We start from the raw sequence: 20,293 nt of genomic DNA, 5'->3' as shown, positions 1-20,293 counted from the left end.
TCCCCAAAATATAGTCCAGGGACCTCCAAATGCCAGCTCAAGTACTCCTAAAATGTCCTTTGGGGACCCAAAATGGCCCAGGGACCCCAATATACCCGTCAGGGACCCCCCAGATGGGCCTTAAGGTCCCCAAAATTTACACCCAGGGATCCCCCAAATCCTTTTGATGCCAAAATAACCCCTAGGGAAGACCAAAATACAGCCCATGGATCCCAAAATCCCCCCAGGGCCTCCGGAATGCCCTCTGGGGACCGAAAATGGCACCAGGGACCCTCAGGTTGCCCAGACAAGTGGTAAATGCCCCATCCCTGGCAGTGTTCAAGACCAGGTTGGACAGAGCCGTGGGTGACATGGTCCAGTGCGAGACATCCCTGTTTTCAGGGGGTTAGAACTGGATGATCTTAAGGTCCTTTCCAATCCTAACTGTTCTACTGAACTGGTTACACAGGATTTGGAGAAGGCTGAGGTTCTGAATGACTTCTTTGCCTCGGTCTTCACTGGCAAAGGCTCTGACCACACCAGCCAGGTCTTAGAAGGTAGACGCAGGGACTGTGAGAACGAAGACCTTGGGCCCACTGTAGGAGAGGATCTGGTTCGAGACCATCTTAAAAATCTGAACGCGCACAAGCCCGTGGGACCTGATGGAATCCACCCGCGGGTCCTGAAGGAGCTGGCGAGTGAAGTTGCTAAGCCAGTGGCCATCATGTTTGAAAAATCATGGCAGTCAGGTGAAGTTCCCGACGACTGGGAAAAGGGAAACATAAACCCCATTTTCCAGAAGGGGAAAATGGAAGACCCGGGGAATTACAGACCAGACAGTCTCACCTCTGTGCCTGGCAAAATCTTGGAGCACATTCTCCTGGAAGGCATGCTAAGGCACACGAAAAACAACAAGGTGCTTGGTGACAGCCAGCATGGCTTCACTAAGGGGAAATCCTGCCTGACCAACTTGGTGGCCTTCTATGATGGGGCTATTGAATTGATGGACAAGGGTAAAGCAATTGATGTCATCTACCTGGACTTGTGCAAAGCGTTTGACACAGTCCCACATGACACCCTTGTCTCTAAATTGGAGAGATATCAATTTGATGGATGGACCACTCGGTGGAGAAAGAACTGGCTGGATGGCCACACACAAAGAGTTGTGGTCAATGGCTCGATGTCCGGCTGGAGACCGGTAACGAGTGGTGTCCCTCAGGGATCGGTGTTGGGACCGGTCTTGTTTAATATCTTCGTCACTGACATGGACAGTGGGATTGAGCACGAGGGAAAGAATGCCATCCACAGGGACCTTGACGCACTTGTGAGGTGGGCTGATACCAACCTTATGAAGTTCAACCACGACAAGTGCAAGGTCCTACACGTGGGTCGGAGCAATCCCAGGCACAGCTACAGGCTGGGCAAAGAAGAGATTCAGAGCAGCCCTGCGGAGAAGGACTTGGGGGTGCTGGTCACTGAGGCAAGGAACATGAGCCGGCAGTGTGCGCTCGCAGCCCAGAAAGCCAACCGTATCCTGGGCTGCATCAAAAGGAACGTGACCAGCAGGTCGAAGGAGGTGATCCTGCCCCTCTACTCTGCTCTTGTGAGACCTCACCTGGAGTATTGTGTGCAGTTCTGGTGTCCTCAACATGAAAAGGACATGAAACTGTTGGAACAAGTCCAGAGGAGGGCCACGAGGATCATCAGGGGACTGGAGCACCTCCCGTATGAAGAGAGGCTGAGGAAGCTGGGGCTGTTCAGCCTGGAGAAGAGAAGGCTGCGTGGAAACCTCATAGCTGCCTTCCAGTATCTGAAGGGGGCCTCTAGGGACACTGGGGAGGGACTCTTCGTCAGGGACTGTAGTGACAGGACAAGGGGTAACGGGTTCAAACTTAAACAGGGGAAGTTTAGATTGGATCTAAGGAGGAAGTTTTTTCCTGTTAGGCTGGTGAGGCACTGAAACAGGTTGCCCAGGGAAGCTGTGAATGCTCCACACCTGGCGGTGCTCAAGGCCAGGCTGGACGAAGCCGTGGGTGACATGGTTTAGTGTGAGGTGTCCCTGGCCATGGAAGGAGGGTTGGCACTACATGATCTTAAGGTCCTTTCCAACCCTAACTATTCTGTGATTCTATGATTCTACCTCCTGGAAACAAGTGTGTGAGGACCGCCGGTTCCCCTATGGCCCGCCCTTCCCTGAGGCGCTGTTTCCTCTGAGTGGCTGCCTTGCCCACCTCCTCAAAGGTGACTGTCTGTACTGGGCCCACTGACAGCCACCTGGGAGGGCGCTGCCAGGCAAGGAGCTGCGCTTCCGGGTTGCGCCCTTCAGCGGGGAGCTGCGGCCCCGAGGCAGGGCGGCGGCCTGAGGGGCGGCTTTTGGCGCTGACCACGTGGACTGGATGCTGCGAGTGGCACTGCGGGCCCTGGAGACGTCGAGCCAGCTGCATTCCTCCCCTTTCCAGTGTCACAGAGCGCAGCCGAGGAGCGTGGATGCGCTCCTCGCACCCACACGCCTTGGGGAGCTCTCTGAAGACAAAAGGAAGAGGGAAAGGCCAAAGGTGCGATAGAAAATGTGCCCCCAAAATACAGTGGCTGTGCTGAGTGATGTTTCTGCATTCAAACCATGGGCAGGAAGCTACCTCAAAGTGCCCGTGTGTGAAAATAGCCCAGAGCTGATGCGAGCCCTTCTGGAGCATGAGCTGCTTGTACAGGAAGGGATGTGGAAGTGGGCTGGGATGTAGAGCTGGGGCTCACATCCAGCACGGGAGCAAGCAGGCTGTGGCGTCTTCATCCCTGGAGGTGGTTGCTGGGGACAAATCCTCCCCAGCAGACAGAAGCACCCACCCATGGGACACGACACCAGGGGACGTGCAGCCAGCGCGCAGGGACACCAGGGAAACACACCCCCCCGTGTGATCGTTTCAGCTTTATTGATGGAGCCAGGGCCGAGGTGCTGCAGTGGCACAGAAACATTGGTGGCCGGAGGGCTCTGCTGCTAACACTGGGCACAGGTCAGCAGCAGGTCCTCTTCAGAGACAGCAACATGCTTGGGAGCCTTTCCAAAGGGCCTTCGTAGCTGCTGTGAACAGAGACCCTGTGACAGTGATGGTAATGTTGTCATTGTGCAGCTCTGTACCAGTTAATACCCAGAGTTTGGGTATCGCAAAGCATGCTCAGGGTACAGAGCCAGAGCTCCTTGCTGTCCTGGGGCAAAGTGGGAATGCAAAGAGCTGCCACCTCTGATGGGAGGATACAGGCCGGTGTTGGAGGATGTTCTCCCTCGTGCAGAGGAGCAAAGCGTGCTCCCGCCCATGTTGGACTTTGCCTCCAAACACAGTGCTGCCTTTCTGTTGTGACGTTGCCTAGTGCCACTGACGTCACAAAGCACTGTTGGCGTTGAGGCAGACACAGGGGGGTGGAAGACCAGGGTTGTCCCTGTGTCAAGACACTCCAGCTCTTGAGCGAGCAGACAGCACAGTGGTTGGTTTGCTCCTGAGCAAGCAGGATGCCTGTTGCCCACACCTCAGTGCATAAAGAGAGAAAGTCGTGGTGGGTCCAAGTTCTGAAAGGGTATGTTTGAAGCCTCTGCAGAATGGGTTATGACCCTGAGCCCTCCCGGTTCTTGGAAGAACATAAGAGGACTGTTTATTTTTAACAAAGTGCATGCTGTGAGCCTGTTAGAACAAGCGGGAGGACCCTCCGTCTTCCAGAGCGGTGTGTGCTGTCTCTCGGCAGATCAGGCTTCACGGCACGTTGGACTAGCCCGCAAGAGGTTTCCTTGGAATATCCTTAGTTCCACATGGATTCCCAGCGTGCTTTTACATTCATCCCTCCCTCCATCTTCACCCAGTCTGCATTTGCCTGCAGTTACGCAAAGAAAAGGGCCAGTGATAGCCTGGCTGCTAAAGAAATGCTGCTGAAGGGGAGGTACAAACCCCCGCCTGCCTCGTGAGCTCTTGAGCTGTCAGGGTATAGGCTGAACCCCCTCTACCCCCACGGACATGAATTATGGTCACAGCTTTTGTTGCAACTCCTTCTTCTATTCCGGAGTTAAGCCAGAGCCCTTCGTCACTAACCAAACAGTGCCAGTCGCTGTTGTACCAGATGGCGCGCTGGTGCTGTTGCTGACAGCTCAGCCACTGATGAGCTTATGCAGGACCAAGGCAACCCTGACACCAGGAATGCTAGGTTCAAGACCTGCCATCCCTACTGCTGCTCTCAGGTCTGCTGCTGAACGGCGTGGGTGCCACCAGCTTCACCATCCTTTTCCTCTTTGCTGCTCCGTAGGAAAATGAAGGCTCTGAAGACAGTGCCCCTGGTGCTGCTCATCCGCCTGTTCTTGTTTGGTGAGTCTCGTTGGAACTGGGACCTGAGGATGGTGCTTTAGGACATAGGGCTCCATGTGCTCTGACCAGAGTAGCCCAGCAAAGAGTAGGAAGAACTGAGAGGGGTGTGCCAGTCCCCCCTGCTTCAGAGGAATGGGTGTGGAGGCAAGGAAGGGCTCAGCCAGTTCTCTTAAGGCGATGGAGGGGCAGTGGCTAACCTCCCCTGGCCCCTGACAAGCTTCTGCGGGACAAGGAGCATGTTCCATGGGAAGGAATAGCTGTGTACTGTGGAGCCCTCTTTCACAACCTGTTGCGAAGACTACAAGAGGAGAAACAACTATGGCACCTGGGAGAGCCGGGGAAAGGGAAGCTGAGGCATAACCCAGCCTTAGACCAAGTCCTAAGTGTAAGGAGAGTTTTGGTGTGTGTCTTACAGGCGTTCACCACGTGGGACTGCTGGGTGAAGAAGGCCTCTCGAGGGCTGCAGCCTTCATCTCCTCCTACATTTGGCATCCCCAACAGCAGGTGACGTTCAGGTTTCTTCAGATCGAGACTGGTTTTACCAGGACATAAAGTACCACTCAGTAAAACGCTGTGGCTAGGGCTGGGAACAGTAGTCATCCTGGCGGGTCATACAGGTGAAGGTCAGTTGGACCGAGCATCAGTGTCTCCACAGCCACTGCACACAGCTGATAAAAAGAATTATGAGGCATTTTTGGGCCTGCATAGGTTCCAGCAAAGCACTGGTCTGTTGCAGTTTGTGATGACTGTTCCCTTCATTGTTGTTCCAGGGGTGTTTCCTCCCCTCTGGATGGGACCACAAGACTTGGAGGTACAGATTATTTCCTCTTGACTTGATGGTGATGTAGAGGAGCTCTGCCCCTGGGCCTCAGCAGGACATTGTTTCTGTCCTGCCTCACAGAGGCTTCACCTAGCACAGCTTCCTGACCTTCTCCCATTGCCCTTTCTTCGTGTCTGTCAAATGGTCACCTATAGCTCCCCACATCCACTAGAGGACTGGGGCCACCCATCCGTCTCCCTTTTGCTTGTCCCGGGCTGTTTACAGCAAAGCAGGGGAGAGAGATGTTGTGGAGAGGAACCACCTGGCAGCAGCAGCCACCTTCCCTTGCCCTCTGTGTGTCTTGCAGCTTTCCTTCTTTATGTCTGAGCTGTTGCACTTAGTATTTTCTATCGGGAATACCACCTGTTCCCCTTGAGATCTGCTCTTGCCTGGCTTTCGTAAGACATTGGCACGTGTAATAGGGAACGTGGCGGCTTTGGGCACACTGGAGATGTTCCTCAGTTTCCCCAAATGTTCCCGGGCAGCCAGGAAGCTGCTTCTCAGCCTGAAACTCTAAGCACTTTGGAACTACCTCTCCCAGCTGCTTAAGACATGCCTGCCCTGCCAGTCATTCAGAGCCAGGCTTCTTACCTTGCTCACACCCCCATGGTGTTCGAGAGGCCAGCCACAACAGTTACAGTCTCTGTTCCTTGCTTTTCTAGGCCAGCAGGGAACGACATAGGAGAAGCGCTGAGTAGAACCCAGACCCTCAAAGAACAGCTCCAGAAGCTGCAGGAAGAGTTCTATCACCTGCACTGGAGCCTCAAGGATGTCACTGAGCGTGCTCTCCATGAAGCCTTGAAGCAGTCTAAGCTCCCAGGCTTCTCTGGATCGGTAAGGGCATGCTGCAGAAGGCTCTACTCAGAGGTTTCTTTCCTCCCTGCAGCCTTTATCCTTCTACAGTTCCCTGTCCTGGCTAGCCAAAAGGCTGGTGTGGCTGGAACAAGTGCTGTGCATGGCCACACTTCCTTTCCTCTTGCTCCACACTTCTGTATGGGGGAAGAGAGCGCCGCGATGGCAGTTACAGTTGCTTTACTTATACCTTCCTCAGAGTAGAGCAAGGCTGGGAGGTTTCCACGCAATCTGGGCGTTCCTCACAGCTGAGTTGAACCTCGTCCCCCTTCCCCTTGGCTGGCCTTGCAGGGGAGATGATTGTCCCATTCCTTCTCCTGCTAACAGGCGCTTGCCTTTGTTCTCTTCCCCAGGCTGTTCAAGAGATCATCAATCAAGTCGTGGAGAAGCTGGAAGAAAACCAAGTCCCAATGACTGATTATGCCCTCAAATCATCAGGTGCTGTGCCATTGTACACAGACTGGTTCCAAAGTGCTTCCTGTGCACACTGACAAGATGGGCCTTGGAACAGGCTCAGCGGTAGGAGAGGAAGGGCAAGAAGTCAAGGGCCACCTAGTGCCCTAAAAACGTACCCACTGACAGACTCTGGGAGCGGCTGGACTCCATCTGAAGAGCAGAAAGCCTAGCTGACATCCCAGCTGACATTACCACAGATTGATGAGTCCCTGCTCTGTGTTCGGGAGGGGTCACGCCAGGAAGAAAGAGGGGAATCCCCCGGCAGGAGATGGAGGACTACTAAAAAGCATTTCTCAAGTGAACAGTGCAATATTCCTCCTGACATTGCTCAATGATCCTGCTCATGTTTTAATTTCCAGGGGCTGCTGTCATTCCTGAATACACAAGTCCATCCTACCGGAATACGGCGTATAAAATCAGCCTGTTTTCCCTGACAGTGATGGATTATGTGAGATCTCCTGAGCTTATTCTTGAGGTAGGAGCACCAAGAAACTGGAAAACAAAGTGGGGGGGGCGGGACGGGACGGGACGGGACGGGACGGGACACGACGACGGCGGGATGCAAACGTGCTGCTGAGAGTTGCCTTTACCCTTATGTTTGCTTTCTTTTCCTGTCACATTCTTGTATGGACCCGCTCACTGTCTCCCTGCTGAGTATTTCCTCTCCCAGACTGCCTCAGGTCCTCCGTTTGAGCTTCTAGCAGGCAGGCTTGGTCCTGCAGCCTTTGTCTTCCTCGTCCCTCTGCAAACTGTCAGCATGGCTGAGAGCCTGCACTGCTGGAGGGCCCCACTCTGTGTTGGCAAGCCCTCCTGGCACTGATCATGGGAACACACCCAGCTGCCTGCCTTCACAGTGCTTCTGCAGTGCTGAAGGGGTCTTGTGACACGGGGATTCTCACAACTGCTGCTCTGTTTGGTACTGGCAGGGTCTGACCCAAGGATGCAGTTCAGAGCAGACCTGATGTGCCAGATCAGTTCTTACTCCGTGATGCTCCTGGCAGAAACGGAAGCCGGGTCACTCTTCTCCATGTGAACGTAGTTTCTTCTTCTCCTTTCAGAAGGAAAATCATCTAGGAAACTGCTGGCCCTTCCATGGAAGTCAGGGACACGTCTTCATCAAGCTCTCTGTGCCAGTCATTCCCAGAGCAGTCACCCTGGACCATGTCTCAGGGCCAGCGCTCCATGGAGACGGTATCTCCAGTGCTCCAAAGGACTTTGCTGTCTACGTAAGTGATTTCTCGGAGTGGGGGGCAGAGGGTTGCTCAGCATTTCTAAGCAGGGGGTGAATACGGGTCAGAACCCGGAGGCCTGCGGCTCCCTCTTGCCTTGCAGAAGAAACAGGCTCCTTGGAGTTGCTCCCTTTCCGTTGGATTCCTCTTTTATCCAATATACCACGCAAAAGGAAGCTTCTGGGCCAAGGCTGTGCTCCAGGAGCCACAGGGAAAATGAGCTGGCACAGTGTCTGCCCCTTGGACCTTCTTGGCTCCCAACGCCAGTGAGCACTGGTGATCCTCAGGGATCATTACCCTGGGAATGTCTGCTCCTTTTCTTGCAGCCTACGCTCGTTAAGTAGGCAAGTGTGGCAGCATGCTGGCTAGCTTCAGCTTCTCGTCTTTTCCTTGTGATGATCTTCCTCGGATTATGTCGATGAAATAAATCAGGACTTCACCACCAGAAGTTAAGTCTTCCCATGGTGGACCAGGGCACTCATGTTTTCTCCACCCCATCTTTCTCTAGGGGGTGACGGAAGAACAGGAGGAGCAGTTCCTGGGACAGTTTGTTTTCCTGGCACCACTGAATCCCACTCAGACCTTTCAGCTAAAGGTAGGGGGACGGAGTGGGAGGAGAACAGAGAGGGAGCAGTACAGTTTGCTGGGGAGAAGCTTCCGTGCCAAAGGGCTCAAGGCAGCATTCTGGAGAATGGCGTGTGCCATGCGGTCCCTCCTTCTGCTGTAACCTCCTAATGGCATATGCCTGGAATGCCATTCTCCTTCACTTTTGGGTTTACACTTCAGCGCTGACAGCCACCGCTGCTGAAGCTGAAATCAGCTTGGCTGTCTGGACTCCAAGTGCCTACAGGTGGCCACGTCCACTCAGGATACACTGCCGCTGGCCTGCTCATTAAAGACTAGAAATACGGGGCTTTCTGAGGATGCTGTTGTTCCTAGTACCGAGGCCAGCTAGACAGGGAGGCCATTCTGTGCCATGGCTTTCTAGAGAAGGCAATGAGGCATGATAGGGATACCACTGGGTCTTCTGACAGGGGAAGCATGTGCCCCAAAGTAGGCTAGAAGTCATTGCCAATTGATTCACTACAATTTCAGGGAGATGCTTGTTCCTTTCCTGTTCTTACGGCTAAATGAGGTAGAGCAGTGGAAGAATGTCTTGGCCACAACCCTCCCAGGGCAGTCAGGTGTTGAGCAAGTCCATTGCTGCAGCGCTCTGTCAGTAGTTGAATGCTGCAGCGCTGTGTCAGTAGTTGAATGCCAGCGAGGAAAAGACAACTCATCTCTTCTCCTCCTTTCAGAACGAGCACTCTGGGTTTGTGAATTACATCCTGCTGCAAGTGCTGAGCAACTGGGGCCACCCGGACTACACCTGCATATATCGGTTCAGGGTGCACGGTGATCCTGCCAGCAACGAGGGGAAGGTGGCACTTTGATCTGACAACAAAGTTCCTTGATTGTCACTGAGTGTTTTGCCTGGGATGTTAAGGGCTAAGAGAACTGCTGTGCTTCTCTCCGCCCACAAGCTTACCGGAGACTTCCCTGGAGGGAGAGGTGATGTCAATAAAGGACTAAACTGTTTCCTGCAGATGCATTACTTTGGAGGATTAAACACACTGAATGTGTGTGCAGTTCAAGTAAAAAAAGGCTTCCAAGGACTCCAAAACGGGCAATAGGGAACCCCAACCTTTACCCTTAAAGACACACACCCCCACCCCCCCCCCCCCCAATATATTTCTGACCCCCAAAATAGTCCCTGGGTCCCCAAAATATAGTCCAGGGACCTCCAAATGCCAGCTCAAGTACTCCTAAAATGTCCTTTGGGGACCCAAAATGGCCCAGGGACCCCAATATACCCGTCAGGGACCCCCCAGATGGGCCTTAGGGTCCCCAAAATTTACACCCAGGGATCCCCCAAATCCTTTTGATGCCAAAATAACCCCTAGGGAAGACCAAAATACAGCCCATGGATCCCAAAATCCCCCCAGGGCCTCCGGAATGCCCTCTGGGGACCGAAAATGGCACCAGGGACCCTCAGGTTGCCCAGACAAGTGGTAAATGCCCCATCCCTGGCAGTGTTCAAGACCAGGTTGGACAGAGCCGTGGGTGACATGGTCCAGTGCGAGACATCCCTGTTTTCAGGGGGTTAGAACTGGATGATCTTAAGGTCCTTTCCAATCCTAACTGTTCTACTGAACTGGTTACACAGGATTTGGAGAAGGCTGAGGTTCTGAATGACTTCTTTGCCTCGGTCTTCACTGGCAAAGGCTCTGACCACACCAGCCAGGTCTTAGAAGGTAGACGCAGGGACTGTGAGAACGAAGACCTTGGGCCCACTGTAGGAGAGGATCTGGTTCGAGACCATCTTAAAAATCTGAACGCGCACAAGCCCGTGGGACCTGATGGAATCCACCCGCGGGTCCTGAAGGAGCTGGCGAGTGAAGTTGCTAAGCCAGTGGCCATCATGTTTGAAAAATCATGGCAGTCAGGTGAAGTTCCCGACGACTGGGAAAAGGGAAACATAAACCCCATTTTCCAGAAGGGGAAAATGGAAGACCCGGGGAATTACAGACCAGACAGTCTCACCTCTGTGCCTGGCAAAATCTTGGAGCACATTCTCCTGGAAGGCATGCTAAGGCACACGAAAAACAACAAGGTGCTTGGTGACAGCCAGCATGGCTTCACTAAGGGGAAATCCTGCCTGACCAACTTGGTGGCCTTCTATGATGGGGCTATTGAATTGATGGACAAGGGTAAAGCAATTGATGTCATCTACCTGGACTTGTGCAAAGCGTTTGACACAGTCCCACATGACACCCTTGTCTCTAAATTGGAGAGATATCAATTTGATGGATGGACCACTCGGTGGAGAAAGAACTGGCTGGATGGCCACACACAAAGAGTTGTGGTCAATGGCTCGATGTCCGGCTGGAGACCGGTAACGAGTGGTGTCCCTCAGGGATCGGTGTTGGGACCGGTCTTGTTTAATATCTTCGTCACTGACATGGACAGTGGGATTGAGCACGAGGGAAAGAATGCCATCCACAGGGACCTTGACGCACTTGTGAGGTGGGCTGATACCAACCTTATGAAGTTCAACCACGACAAGTGCAAGGTCCTACACGTGGGTCGGAGCAATCCCAGGCACAGCTACAGGCTGGGCAAAGAAGAGATTCAGAGCAGCCCTGCGGAGAAGGACTTGGGGGTGCTGGTCACTGAGGCAAGGAACATGAGCCGGCAGTGTGCGCTCGCAGCCCAGAAAGCCAACCGTATCCTGGGCTGCATCAAAAGGAACGTGACCAGCAGGTCGAAGGAGGTGATCCTGCCCCTCTACTCTGCTCTTGTGAGACCTCACCTGGAGTATTGTGTGCAGTTCTGGTGTCCTCAACATGAAAAGGACATGAAACTGTTGGAACAAGTCCAGAGGAGGGCCACGAGGATCATCAGGGGACTGGAGCACCTCCCGTATGAAGAGAGGCTGAGGAAGCTGGGGCTGTTCAGCCTGGAGAAGAGAAGGCTGCGTGGAAACCTCATAGCAGCCTTCCAGTATCTGAAGGGGGCCTCTAGGGACACTGGGGAGGGACTCTTCGTCAGGGACTGTAGTGACAGGACAAGAGATAACGGGTTCAAACTTAAACAGGGGAAGTTTAGATTGGATCTAAGGAGGAAGTTTTTTCCTGTTAGGCTGGTGAGGCACTGAAACAGGTTGCCCAGGGAAGCTGTGAATGCTCCACACCTGGCGGTGCTCAAGGCCAGGCTGGACGAAGCCGTGGGTGACATGGTTTAGTGTGAGGTGTCCCTGGCCATGGAAGGAGGGTTGGCACTACATGATCTTAAGGTCCTTTCCAACCCTAACTATTCTGTGATTCTATGATTCTACCTCCTGGAAACAAGTGTGTGAGGACCGCCGGTTCCCCTATGGCCCGCCCTTCCCTGAGGCGCTGTTTCCTCTGAGTGGCTGCCTTGCCCACCTCCTCAAAGGTGACTGTCTGTACTGGGCCCACTGACAGCCACCTGGGAGGGCGCTGCCAGGCAAGGAGCTGCGCTTCCGGGTTGCGCCCTTCAGCGGGGAGCTGCGGCCCCGAGGCAGGGCGGCGGCCTGAGGGGCGGCTTTTGGCGCTGACCACGTGGACTGGATGCTGCGAGTGGCACTGCGGGCCCTGGAGAAGTCGAGCCAGCTGCATTCCTCCCCTTTCCAGTGTCACAGAGCGCAGCCAAGGAGCGTGGATGCGCTCCTCGCACCCACACGCCTTGGGGAGCTCTCTGAAGACAAAAGGAAGAGGGAAAGGCCAAAGGTGCGATAGAAAATGTGCCCCCAAAATACAGTGGCTGTGCTGAGTGATGTTTCTGCATTCAAACCATGGGCAGGAAGCTACCTCAAAGTGCCCGTGTGTGAAAATAGCCCAGAGCTGATGCGAGCCCTTCTGGAGCATGAGCTGCTTGTACAGGAAGGGATGTGGAAGTGGGCTGGGATGTAGAGCTGGGGCTCACATCCAGCACGGGAGCAAGCAGGCTGTGGCGTCTTCATCCCTGGAGGTGGTTGCTGGGGACAAATCCTCCCCAGCAGACAGAAGCACCCACCCATGGGACACGACACCAGGGGACGTGCAGCCAGCGCGCAGGGACACCAGGGAAACACACCCCCCCGTGTGATCGTTTCAGCTTTATTGATGGAGCCAGGGCCGAGGTGCTGCAGTGGCACAGAAACATTGGTGGCCGGAGGGCTCTGCTGCTAACACTGGGCACAGGTCAGCAGCAGGTCCTCTTCAGAGACAGCAACATGCTTGGGAGCCTTTCCAAAGGGCCTTCGTAGCTGCTGTGAACAGAGACCCTGTGACAGTGATGGTAATGTTGTCATTGTGCAGCTCTGTACCAGTTAATACCCAGAGTTTGGGTATCGCAAAGCATGCTCAGGGTACAGAGCCAGAGCTCCTTGCTGTCCTGGGGCAAAGTGGGAATGCAAAGAGCTGCCACCTCTGATGGGAGGATACAGGCCGGTGTTGGAGGATGTTCTCCCTCGTGCAGAGGAGCAAAGCGTGCTCCCGCCCATGTTGGACTTTGCCTCCAAACACAGTGCTGCCTTTCTGTTGTGACGTTGCCTAGTGCCACTGACGTCACAAAGCACTGTTGGCGTTGAGGCAGACACAGGGGGGTGGAAGACCAGGGTTGTCCCTGTGTCAAGACACTCCAGCTCTTGAGCGAGCAGACAGCACAGTGGTTGGTTTGCTCCTGAGCAAGCAGGATGCCTGTTGCCCACACCTCAGTGCATAAAGAGAGAAAGTCGTGGTGGGTCCAAGTTCTGAAAGGGTATGTTTGAAGCCTCTGCAGAATGGGTTATGACCCTGAGCCCTCCCGGTTCTTGGAAGAACATAAGAGGACTGTTTATTTTTAACAAAGTGCATGCTGTGAGCCTGTTAGAACAAGCGGGAGGACCCTCCGTCTTCCAGAGCGGTGTGTGCTGTCTCTCGGCAGATCAGGCTTCACGGCACGTTGGACTAGCCCGCAAGAGGTTTCCTTGGAATATCCTTAGTTCCACATGGATTCCCAGCGTGCTTTTACATTCATCCCTCCCTCCATCTTCACCCAGTCTGCATTTGCCTGCAGTTACGCAAAGAAAAGGGCCAGTGATAGCCTGGCTGCTAAAGAAATGCTGCTGAAGGGGAGGTACAAACCCCCGCCTGCCTCGTGAGCTCTTGAGCTGTCAGGGTATAGGCTGAACCCCCTCTACCCCCACGGACATGAATTATGGTCACAGCTTTTGTTGCAACTCCTTCTTCTATTCCGGAGTTAAGCCAGAGCCCTTCGTCACTAACCAAACAGTGCCAGTCGCTGTTGTACCAGATGGCGCGCTGGTGCTGTTGCTGACAGCTCAGCCACTGATGAGCTTATGCAGGACCAAGGCAACCCTGACACCAGGAATGCTAGGTTCAAGACCTGCCATCCCTACTGCTGCTCTCAGGTCTGCTGCTGAACGGCGTGGGTGCCACCAGCTTCACCATCCTTTTCCTCTTTGCTGCTCCGTAGGAAAATGAAGGCTCTGAAGACAGTGCCCCTGGTGCTGCTCATCCGCCTGTTCTTGTTTGGTGAGTCTCGTTGGAACTGGGACCTGAGGATGGTGCTTTAGGACATAGGGCTCCATGTGCTCTGACCAGAGTAGCCCAGCAAAGAGTAGGAAGAACTGAGAGGGGTGTGCCAGTCCCCCCTGCTTCAGAGGAATGGGTGTGGAGGCAAGGAAGGGCTCAGCCAGTTCTCTTAAGGCGATGGAGGGGCAGTGGCTAACCTCCCCTGGCCCCTGACAAGCTTCTGCGGGACAAGGAGCATGTTCCATGGGAAGGAATAGCTGTGTACTGTGGAGCCCTCTTTCACAACCTGTTGCGAAGACTACAAGAGGAGAAACAACTATGGCACCTGGGAGAGCCGGGGAAAGGGAAGCTGAGGCATAACCCAGCCTTAGACCAAGTCCTAAGTGTAAGGAGAGTTTTGGTGTGTGTCTTACAGGCGTTCACCACGTGGGACTGCTGGGTGAAGAAGGCCTCTCGAGGGCTGCAGCCTTCATCTCCTCCTACATTTGGCATCCCCAACAGCAGGTGACGTTCAGGTTTCTTCAGATCGAGACTGGTTTTACCAGGACATAAAGTACCACTCAGTAAAACGCTGTGGCTAGGGCTGGGAACAGTAGTCATCCTGGCGGGTCATACAGGTGAAGGTCAGTTGGACCGAGCATCAGTGTCTCCACAGCCACTGCACACAGCTGATAAAAAGAATTATGAGGCATTTTTGGGCCTGCATAGGTTCCAGCAAAGCACTGGTCTGTTGCAGTTTGTGATGACTGTTCCCTTCATTGTTGTTCCAGGGGTGTTTCCTCCCCTCTGGATGGGACCACAAGACTTGGAGGTACAGATTATTTCCTCTTGACTTGATGGTGATGTAGAGGAGCTCTGCCCCTGGGCCTCAGCAGGACATTGTTTCTGTCCTGCCTCACAGAGGCTTCACCTAGCACAGCTTCCTGACCTTCTCCCATTGCCCTTTCTTCGTGTCTGTCAAATGGTCACCTATAGCTCCCCACATCCACTAGAGGACTGGGGCCACCCATCCGTCTCCCTTTTGCTTGTCCCGGGCTGTTTACAGCAAAGCAGGGGAGAGAGATGTTGTGGAGAGGAACCACCTGGCGGCAGCAGCCACCTTCCCTTGCCCTCTGTGTGTCTTGCAGCTTTCCTTCTTTATGTCTGAGCTGTTGCACTTAGTATTTTCTATCGGGAATACCACCTGTTCCCCTTGAGATCTGCTCTTGCCTGGCTTTCGTAAGACATTGGCACGTGTAATAGGGAACGTGGCGGCTTTGGGCACACTGGAGATGTTCCTCAGTTTCCCCAAATGTTCCCGGGCAGCCAGGAAGCTGCTTCTCAGCCTGAAACTCTAAGCACTTTGGAACTACCTCTCCCAGCTGCTTAAGACATGCCTGCCCTGCCAGTCATTCAGAGCCAGGCTTCTTACCTTGCTCACACCCCCATGGTGTTCGAGAGGCCAGCCACAACAGTTACAGTCTCTGTTCCTTGCTTTTCTAGGCCAGCAGGGAACGACATAGGAGAAGCGCTGAGTAGAACCCAGACCCTCAAAGAACAGCTCCAGAAGCTGCAGGAAGAGTTCTATCACCTGCACTGGAGCCTCAAGGATGTCACTGAGCGTGCTCTCCATGAAGCCTTGAAGCAGTCTAAGCTCCCAGGCTTCTCTGGATCGGTAAGGGCATGCTGCAGAAGGCTCTACTCAGAGGTTTCTTTCCTCCCTGCAGCCTTTATCCTTCTACAGTTCCCTGTCCTGGCTAGCCAAAAGGCTGGTGTGGCTGGAACAAGTGCTGTGCATGGCCACACTTCCTTTCCTCTTGCTCCACACTTCTGTATGGGGGAAGAGAGCGCCGCGATGGCAGTTACAGTTGCTTTACTTATACCTTCCTCAGAGTAGAGCAAGGCTGGGAGGTTTCCACGCAATCTGGGCGTTCCTCACAGCTGAGTTGAACCTCGTCCCCCTTCCCCTTGGCTGGCCTTGCAGGGGAGATGATTGTCCCATTCCTTCTCCTGCTAACAGGCGCTTGCCTTTGTTCTCTTCCCCAGGCTGTTCAAGAGATCATCAATCAAGTCGTGGAGAAGCTGGAAGAAAACCAAGTCCCAATGACTGATTATGCCCTCAAATCATCAGGTGCTGTGCCATTGTACACAGACTGGTTCCAAAGTGCTTCCTGTGCACACTGACAAGATGGGCCTTGGAACAGGCTCAGCGGTAGGAGAGGAAGGGCAAGAAGTCAAGGGCCACCTAGTGCCCTAAAAACGTACCCACTGACAGACTCTGGGAGCGGCTGGACTCCATCTGAAGAGCAGAAAGCCTAGCCGACATCCCAGCTGACATTACCACAGATTGATGAGTCCCTGCTCTGTGTTCGGGAGGGGTCACGCCAGGAAGAAAGAGGGGAATCCCCCGGCAGGAGATGGAGGACTACTAAAAAGCATTTCTCAAGTGAACAGTGCAATATTCCTCCTGACATTGCTCAATGATCCTGCTCATGTTTTAATTTCCAGGGGCTGCTGTCATTCCTGAATACACAAGTCCATCCTACCGGAATACAGCGTATAAAATCAGCCTGTTTTCCCTGACAGTGATGGATTATGTGAGATCTCCTGAGCTTATTCTTGAGGTAGGAGCACCAAGAAACTGGAAAACAAAGTGGGGGGGGCGGGACGGGACGGGACGGGACGGGACGGGACACGACGACGGCGGGATGCAAACGTGCTGCTGAGAGTTGCCTTTACCCTTATGTTTGCTTTCTTTTCCTGTCACATTCTTGTATGGACCCGCTCACTGTCTCCCTGCTGAGTATTTCCTCTCCCAGACTGCCTCAGGTCCTCCGTTTGAGCTTCTAGCAGGCAGGCTTGGTCCTGCAGCCTTTGTCTTCCTCGTCCCTCTGCAAACTGTCAGCATGGCTGAGAGCCTGCACTGCTGGAGGGCCCCACTCTGTGTTGGCAAGCCCTCCTGGCACTGATCATGGGAACACACCCAGCTGCCTGCCTTCACAGTGCTTCTGCAGTGCTGAAGGGGTCTTGTGACACGGGGATTCTCACAACTGCTGCTCTGTTTGGTACTGGCAGGGTCTGACCCAAGGATGCAGTTCAGAGCAGACCTGATGTGCCAGATCAGTTCTTACTCCGTGATGCTCCTGGCAGAAACGGAAGCCGGGTCACTCTTCTCCATGTGAACGTAGTTTCTTCTTCTCCTTTCAGAAGGAAAATCATCTAGGAAACTGCTGGCCCTTCCATGGAAGTCAGGGACACGTCTTCATCAAGCTCTCTGTGCCAGTCATTCCCAGAGCAGTCACCCTGGACCATGTCTCAGGGCCAGCGCTCCATGGAGACGGTATCTCCAGTGCTCCAAAGGACTTTGCTGTCTACGTAAGTGATTTCTCGGAGTGGGGGGCAGAGGGTTGCTCAGCATTTCTAAGCAGGGGGTGAATACGGGTCAGAACCCGGAGGCCTGCGGCTCCCTCTTGCCTTGCAGAAGAAACAGGCTCCTTGGAGTTGCTCCCTTTCCGTTGGATTCCTCTTTTATCCAATATACCACGCAAAAGGAAGCTTCTGGGCCAAGGCTGTGCTCCAGGAGCCACAGGGAAAATGAGCTGGCACAGTGTCTGCCCCTTGGACCTTCTTGGCTCCCAACGCCAGTGAGCACTGGTGATCCTCAGGGATCATTACCCTGGGAATGTCTGCTCCTTTTCTTGCAGCCTACGCTCGTTAAGTAGGCAAGTGTGGCAGCATGCTGGCTAGCTTCAGCTTCTCGTCTTTTCCTTGTGATGATCTTCCTCGGATTATGTCGATGAAATAAATCAGGACTTCACCACCAGAAGTTAAGTCTTCCCATGGTGGACCAGGGCACTCATGTTTTCTCCACCCCATCTTTCTCTAGGGGGTGACGGAAGAACAGGAGGAGCAGTTCCTGGGACAGTTTGTTTTCCTGGCACCACTGAATCCCACTCAGACCTTTCAGCTAAAGGTAGGGGGACGGAGTGGGAGGAGAACAGAGAGGGAGCAGTACAGTTTGCTGGGGAGAAGCTTCCGTGCCAAAGGGCTCAAGGCAGCATTCTGGAGAATGGCGTGTGCCATGCGGTCCCTCCTTCTGCTGTAACCTCCTAATGGCATATGCCTGGAATGCCATTCTCCTTCACTTTTGGGTTTACACTTCAGCGCTGACAGCCACCGCTGCTGAAGCTGAAATCAGCTTGGCTGTCTGGACTCCAAGTGCCTACAGGTGGCCACGTCCACTCAGGATACACTGCCGCTGGCCTGCTCATTAAAGACTAGAAATACGGGGCTTTCTGAGGATGCTGTTGTTCCTAGTACCGAGGCCAGCTAGACAGGGAGGCCATTCTGTGCCATGGCTTTCTAGAGAAGGCAATGAGGCATGATAGGGATACCACTGGGTCTTCTGACAGGGGAAGCATGTGCCCCAAAGTAGGCTAGAAGTCATTGCCAATTGATTCACTACAATTTCAGGGAGATGCTTGTTCCTTTCCTGTTCTTACGGCTAAATGAGGTAGAGCAGTGGAAGAATGTCTTGGCCACAACCCTCCCAGGGCAGTCAGGTGTTGAGCAAGTCCATTGCTGCAGCGCTCTGTCAGTAGTTGAATGCTGCAGCGCTGTGTCAGTAGTTGAATGCCAGCGAGGAAAAGACAACTCATCTCTTCTCCTCCTTTCAGAACGAGCACTCTGGGTTTGTGAATTACATCCTGCTGCAAGTGCTGAGCAACTGGGGCCACCCGGACTACACCTGCATATATCGGTTCAGGGTGCACGGTGATCCTGCCAGCAACGAGGGGAAGGTGGCACTTTGATCTGACAACAAAGTTCCTTGATTGTCACTGAGTGTTTTGCCTGGGATGTTAAGGGCTAAGAGAACTGCTGTGCTTCTCTCCGCCCACAAGCTTACCGGAGACTTCCCTGGAGGGAGAGGTGATGTCAATAAAGGACTAAACTGTTTCCTGCAGATGCATTACTTTGGAGGATTAAACACACTGAATGTGTGTGCAGTTCAAGTAAAAAAAGGCTTCCAAGGACTCCAAAACGGGCAATAGGGAACCCCAACCTTTACCCTTAAAGACACACACCCCCACCCCCCCCCCCCCCAATATATTTCTGACCCCCAAAATAGTCCCTGGGTCCCCAAAATATAGTCCAGGGACCTCCAAATGCCAGCTCAAGTACTCCTAAAATGTCCTTTGGGGACCCAAAATGGCCCAGGGACCCCAATATACCCGTCAGGGACCCCCCAGATGGGCCTTAGGGTCCCCAAAATTTACACCCAGGGATCCCCCAAATCCTTTTGATGCCAAAATAACCCCTAGGGAAGACCAAAATACAGCCCATGGATCCCAAAATCCCCCCAGGGCCTCCGGAATGCCCTCTGGGGACCGAAAATGGCACCAGGGACCCTCAGGTTGCCCAGACAAGTGGTAAATGCCCCATCCCTGGCAGTGTTCAAGACCAGGTTGGACAGAGCCGTGGGTGACATGGTCCAGTGCGAGACATCCCTGTTTTCAGGGGGTTAGAACTGGATGATCTTAAGGTCCTTTCCAATCCTAACTGTTCTACTGAACTGGTTACACAGGATTTGGAGAAGGCTGAGGTTCTGAATGACTTCTTTGCCTCGGTCTTCACTGGCAAAGGCTCTGACCACACCAGCCAGGTCTTAGAAGGTAGACGCAGGGACTGTGAGAACGAAGACCTTGGGCCCACTGTAGGAGAGGATCTGGTTCGAGACCATCTTAAAAATCTGAACGCGCACAAGCCCGTGGGACCTGATGGAATCCACCCGCGGGTCCTGAAGGAGCTGGCGAGTGAAGTTGCTAAGCCAGTGGCCATCATGTTTGAAAAATCATGGCAGTCAGGTGAAGTTCCCGACGACTGGGAAAAGGGAAACATAAACCCCATTTTCCAGAAGGGGAAAATGGAAGACCCGGGGAATTACAGACCAGACAGTCTCACCTCTGTGCCTGGCAAAATCTTGGAGCACATTCTCCTGGAAGGCATGCTAAGGCACACGAAAAACAACAAGGTGCTTGGTGACAGCCAGCATGGCTTCACTAAGGGGAAATCCTGCCTGACCAACTTGGTGGCCTTCTATGATGGGGCTATTGAATTGATGGACAAGGGTAAAGCAATTGATGTCATCTACCTGGACTTGTGCAAAGCGTTTGACACAGTCCCACATGACACCCTTGTCTCTAAATTGGAGAGATATCAATTTGATGGATGGACCACTCGGTGGAGAAAGAACTGGCTGGATGGCCACACACAAAGAGTTGTGGTCAATGGCTCGATGTCCGGCTGGAGACCGGTAACGAGTGGTGTCCCTCAGGGATCGGTGTTGGGACCGGTCTTGTTTAATATCTTCGTCACTGACATGGACAGTGGGATTGAGCACGAGGGAAAGAATGCCATCCACAGGGACCTTGACGCACTTGTGAGGTGGGCTGATACCAACCTTATGAAGTTCAACCACGACAAGTGCAAGGTCCTACACGTGGGTCGGAGCAATCCCAGGCACAGCTACAGGCTGGGCAAAGAAGAGATTCAGAG

General features: G+C 53.6%; 2 protein-coding genes across 2 annotated transcripts; both read left to right on the top strand.

The window, feature by feature from the left end:
• Positions 1-3,775: 3,775 nt before the first annotated feature.
• On the top strand, positions 3,776-9,112 carry LOC136014701 (SUN domain-containing protein 3-like). The gene is made up of 9 exons (XM_065679630.1): positions 3,776-3,903; positions 4,264-4,354; positions 4,738-4,826; positions 5,805-5,976; positions 6,348-6,432; positions 6,810-6,925; positions 7,509-7,676; positions 8,188-8,274; positions 8,978-9,112. Exons 1-9 carry the CDS (start codon positions 3,776-3,778, stop codon positions 9,110-9,112), a joined length of 1,071 nt encoding a protein of 356 aa, XP_065535702.1.
• Positions 9,113-13,212: 4,100 nt separating this feature from the next.
• LOC136014700 (SUN domain-containing protein 3-like) lies at positions 13,213-18,549 on the top strand. The gene is made up of 9 exons (XM_065679629.1): positions 13,213-13,340; positions 13,701-13,791; positions 14,175-14,263; positions 15,242-15,413; positions 15,785-15,869; positions 16,247-16,362; positions 16,946-17,113; positions 17,625-17,711; positions 18,415-18,549. Exons 1-9 carry the CDS (start codon positions 13,213-13,215, stop codon positions 18,547-18,549), a joined length of 1,071 nt encoding a protein of 356 aa, XP_065535701.1.
• Positions 18,550-20,293: the final 1,744 nt, after the last annotated feature.

The sequence above is a fragment of the Lathamus discolor genome, chromosome 5 (genome assembly GCF_037157495.1).
Source record: "Lathamus discolor isolate bLatDis1 chromosome 5, bLatDis1.hap1, whole genome shotgun sequence".
Classification (NCBI taxonomy): Eukaryota; Metazoa; Chordata; class Aves; order Psittaciformes; family Psittacidae; genus Lathamus; species Lathamus discolor.
The sequence above is the reverse complement of the archived record's forward strand: the minus strand, read 5'-3'. Positions and strand labels throughout refer to the sequence as shown.

Excerpts from the sequence above, each read along its gene's own strand:
- LOC136014701 (XM_065679630.1), top strand. The coding sequence starts at position 3,776 with ATGGATTCCCAGCGTGCTTTTACATTCATCCCTCCCTCCATCTTCACC. Across the intron at positions 3,904-4,263 it reads GAAATGCTGCTGAAGGGGAG|GAAAATGAAGGCTCTGAAGA; the intron begins GTACAAACCCCC and ends GCTGCTCCGTAG. Across the intron at positions 4,827-5,804 it reads TTTGGCATCCCCAACAGCAG|GCCAGCAGGGAACGACATAG; the intron begins GTGACGTTCAGG and ends TTGCTTTTCTAG.
- LOC136014700 (XM_065679629.1), top strand. The coding sequence starts at position 13,213 with ATGGATTCCCAGCGTGCTTTTACATTCATCCCTCCCTCCATCTTCACC. Across the intron at positions 14,264-15,241 it reads TTTGGCATCCCCAACAGCAG|GCCAGCAGGGAACGACATAG; the intron begins GTGACGTTCAGG and ends TTGCTTTTCTAG. Across the intron at positions 15,870-16,246 it reads TTATGCCCTCAAATCATCAG|GGGCTGCTGTCATTCCTGAA; the intron begins GTGCTGTGCCAT and ends TTTAATTTCCAG.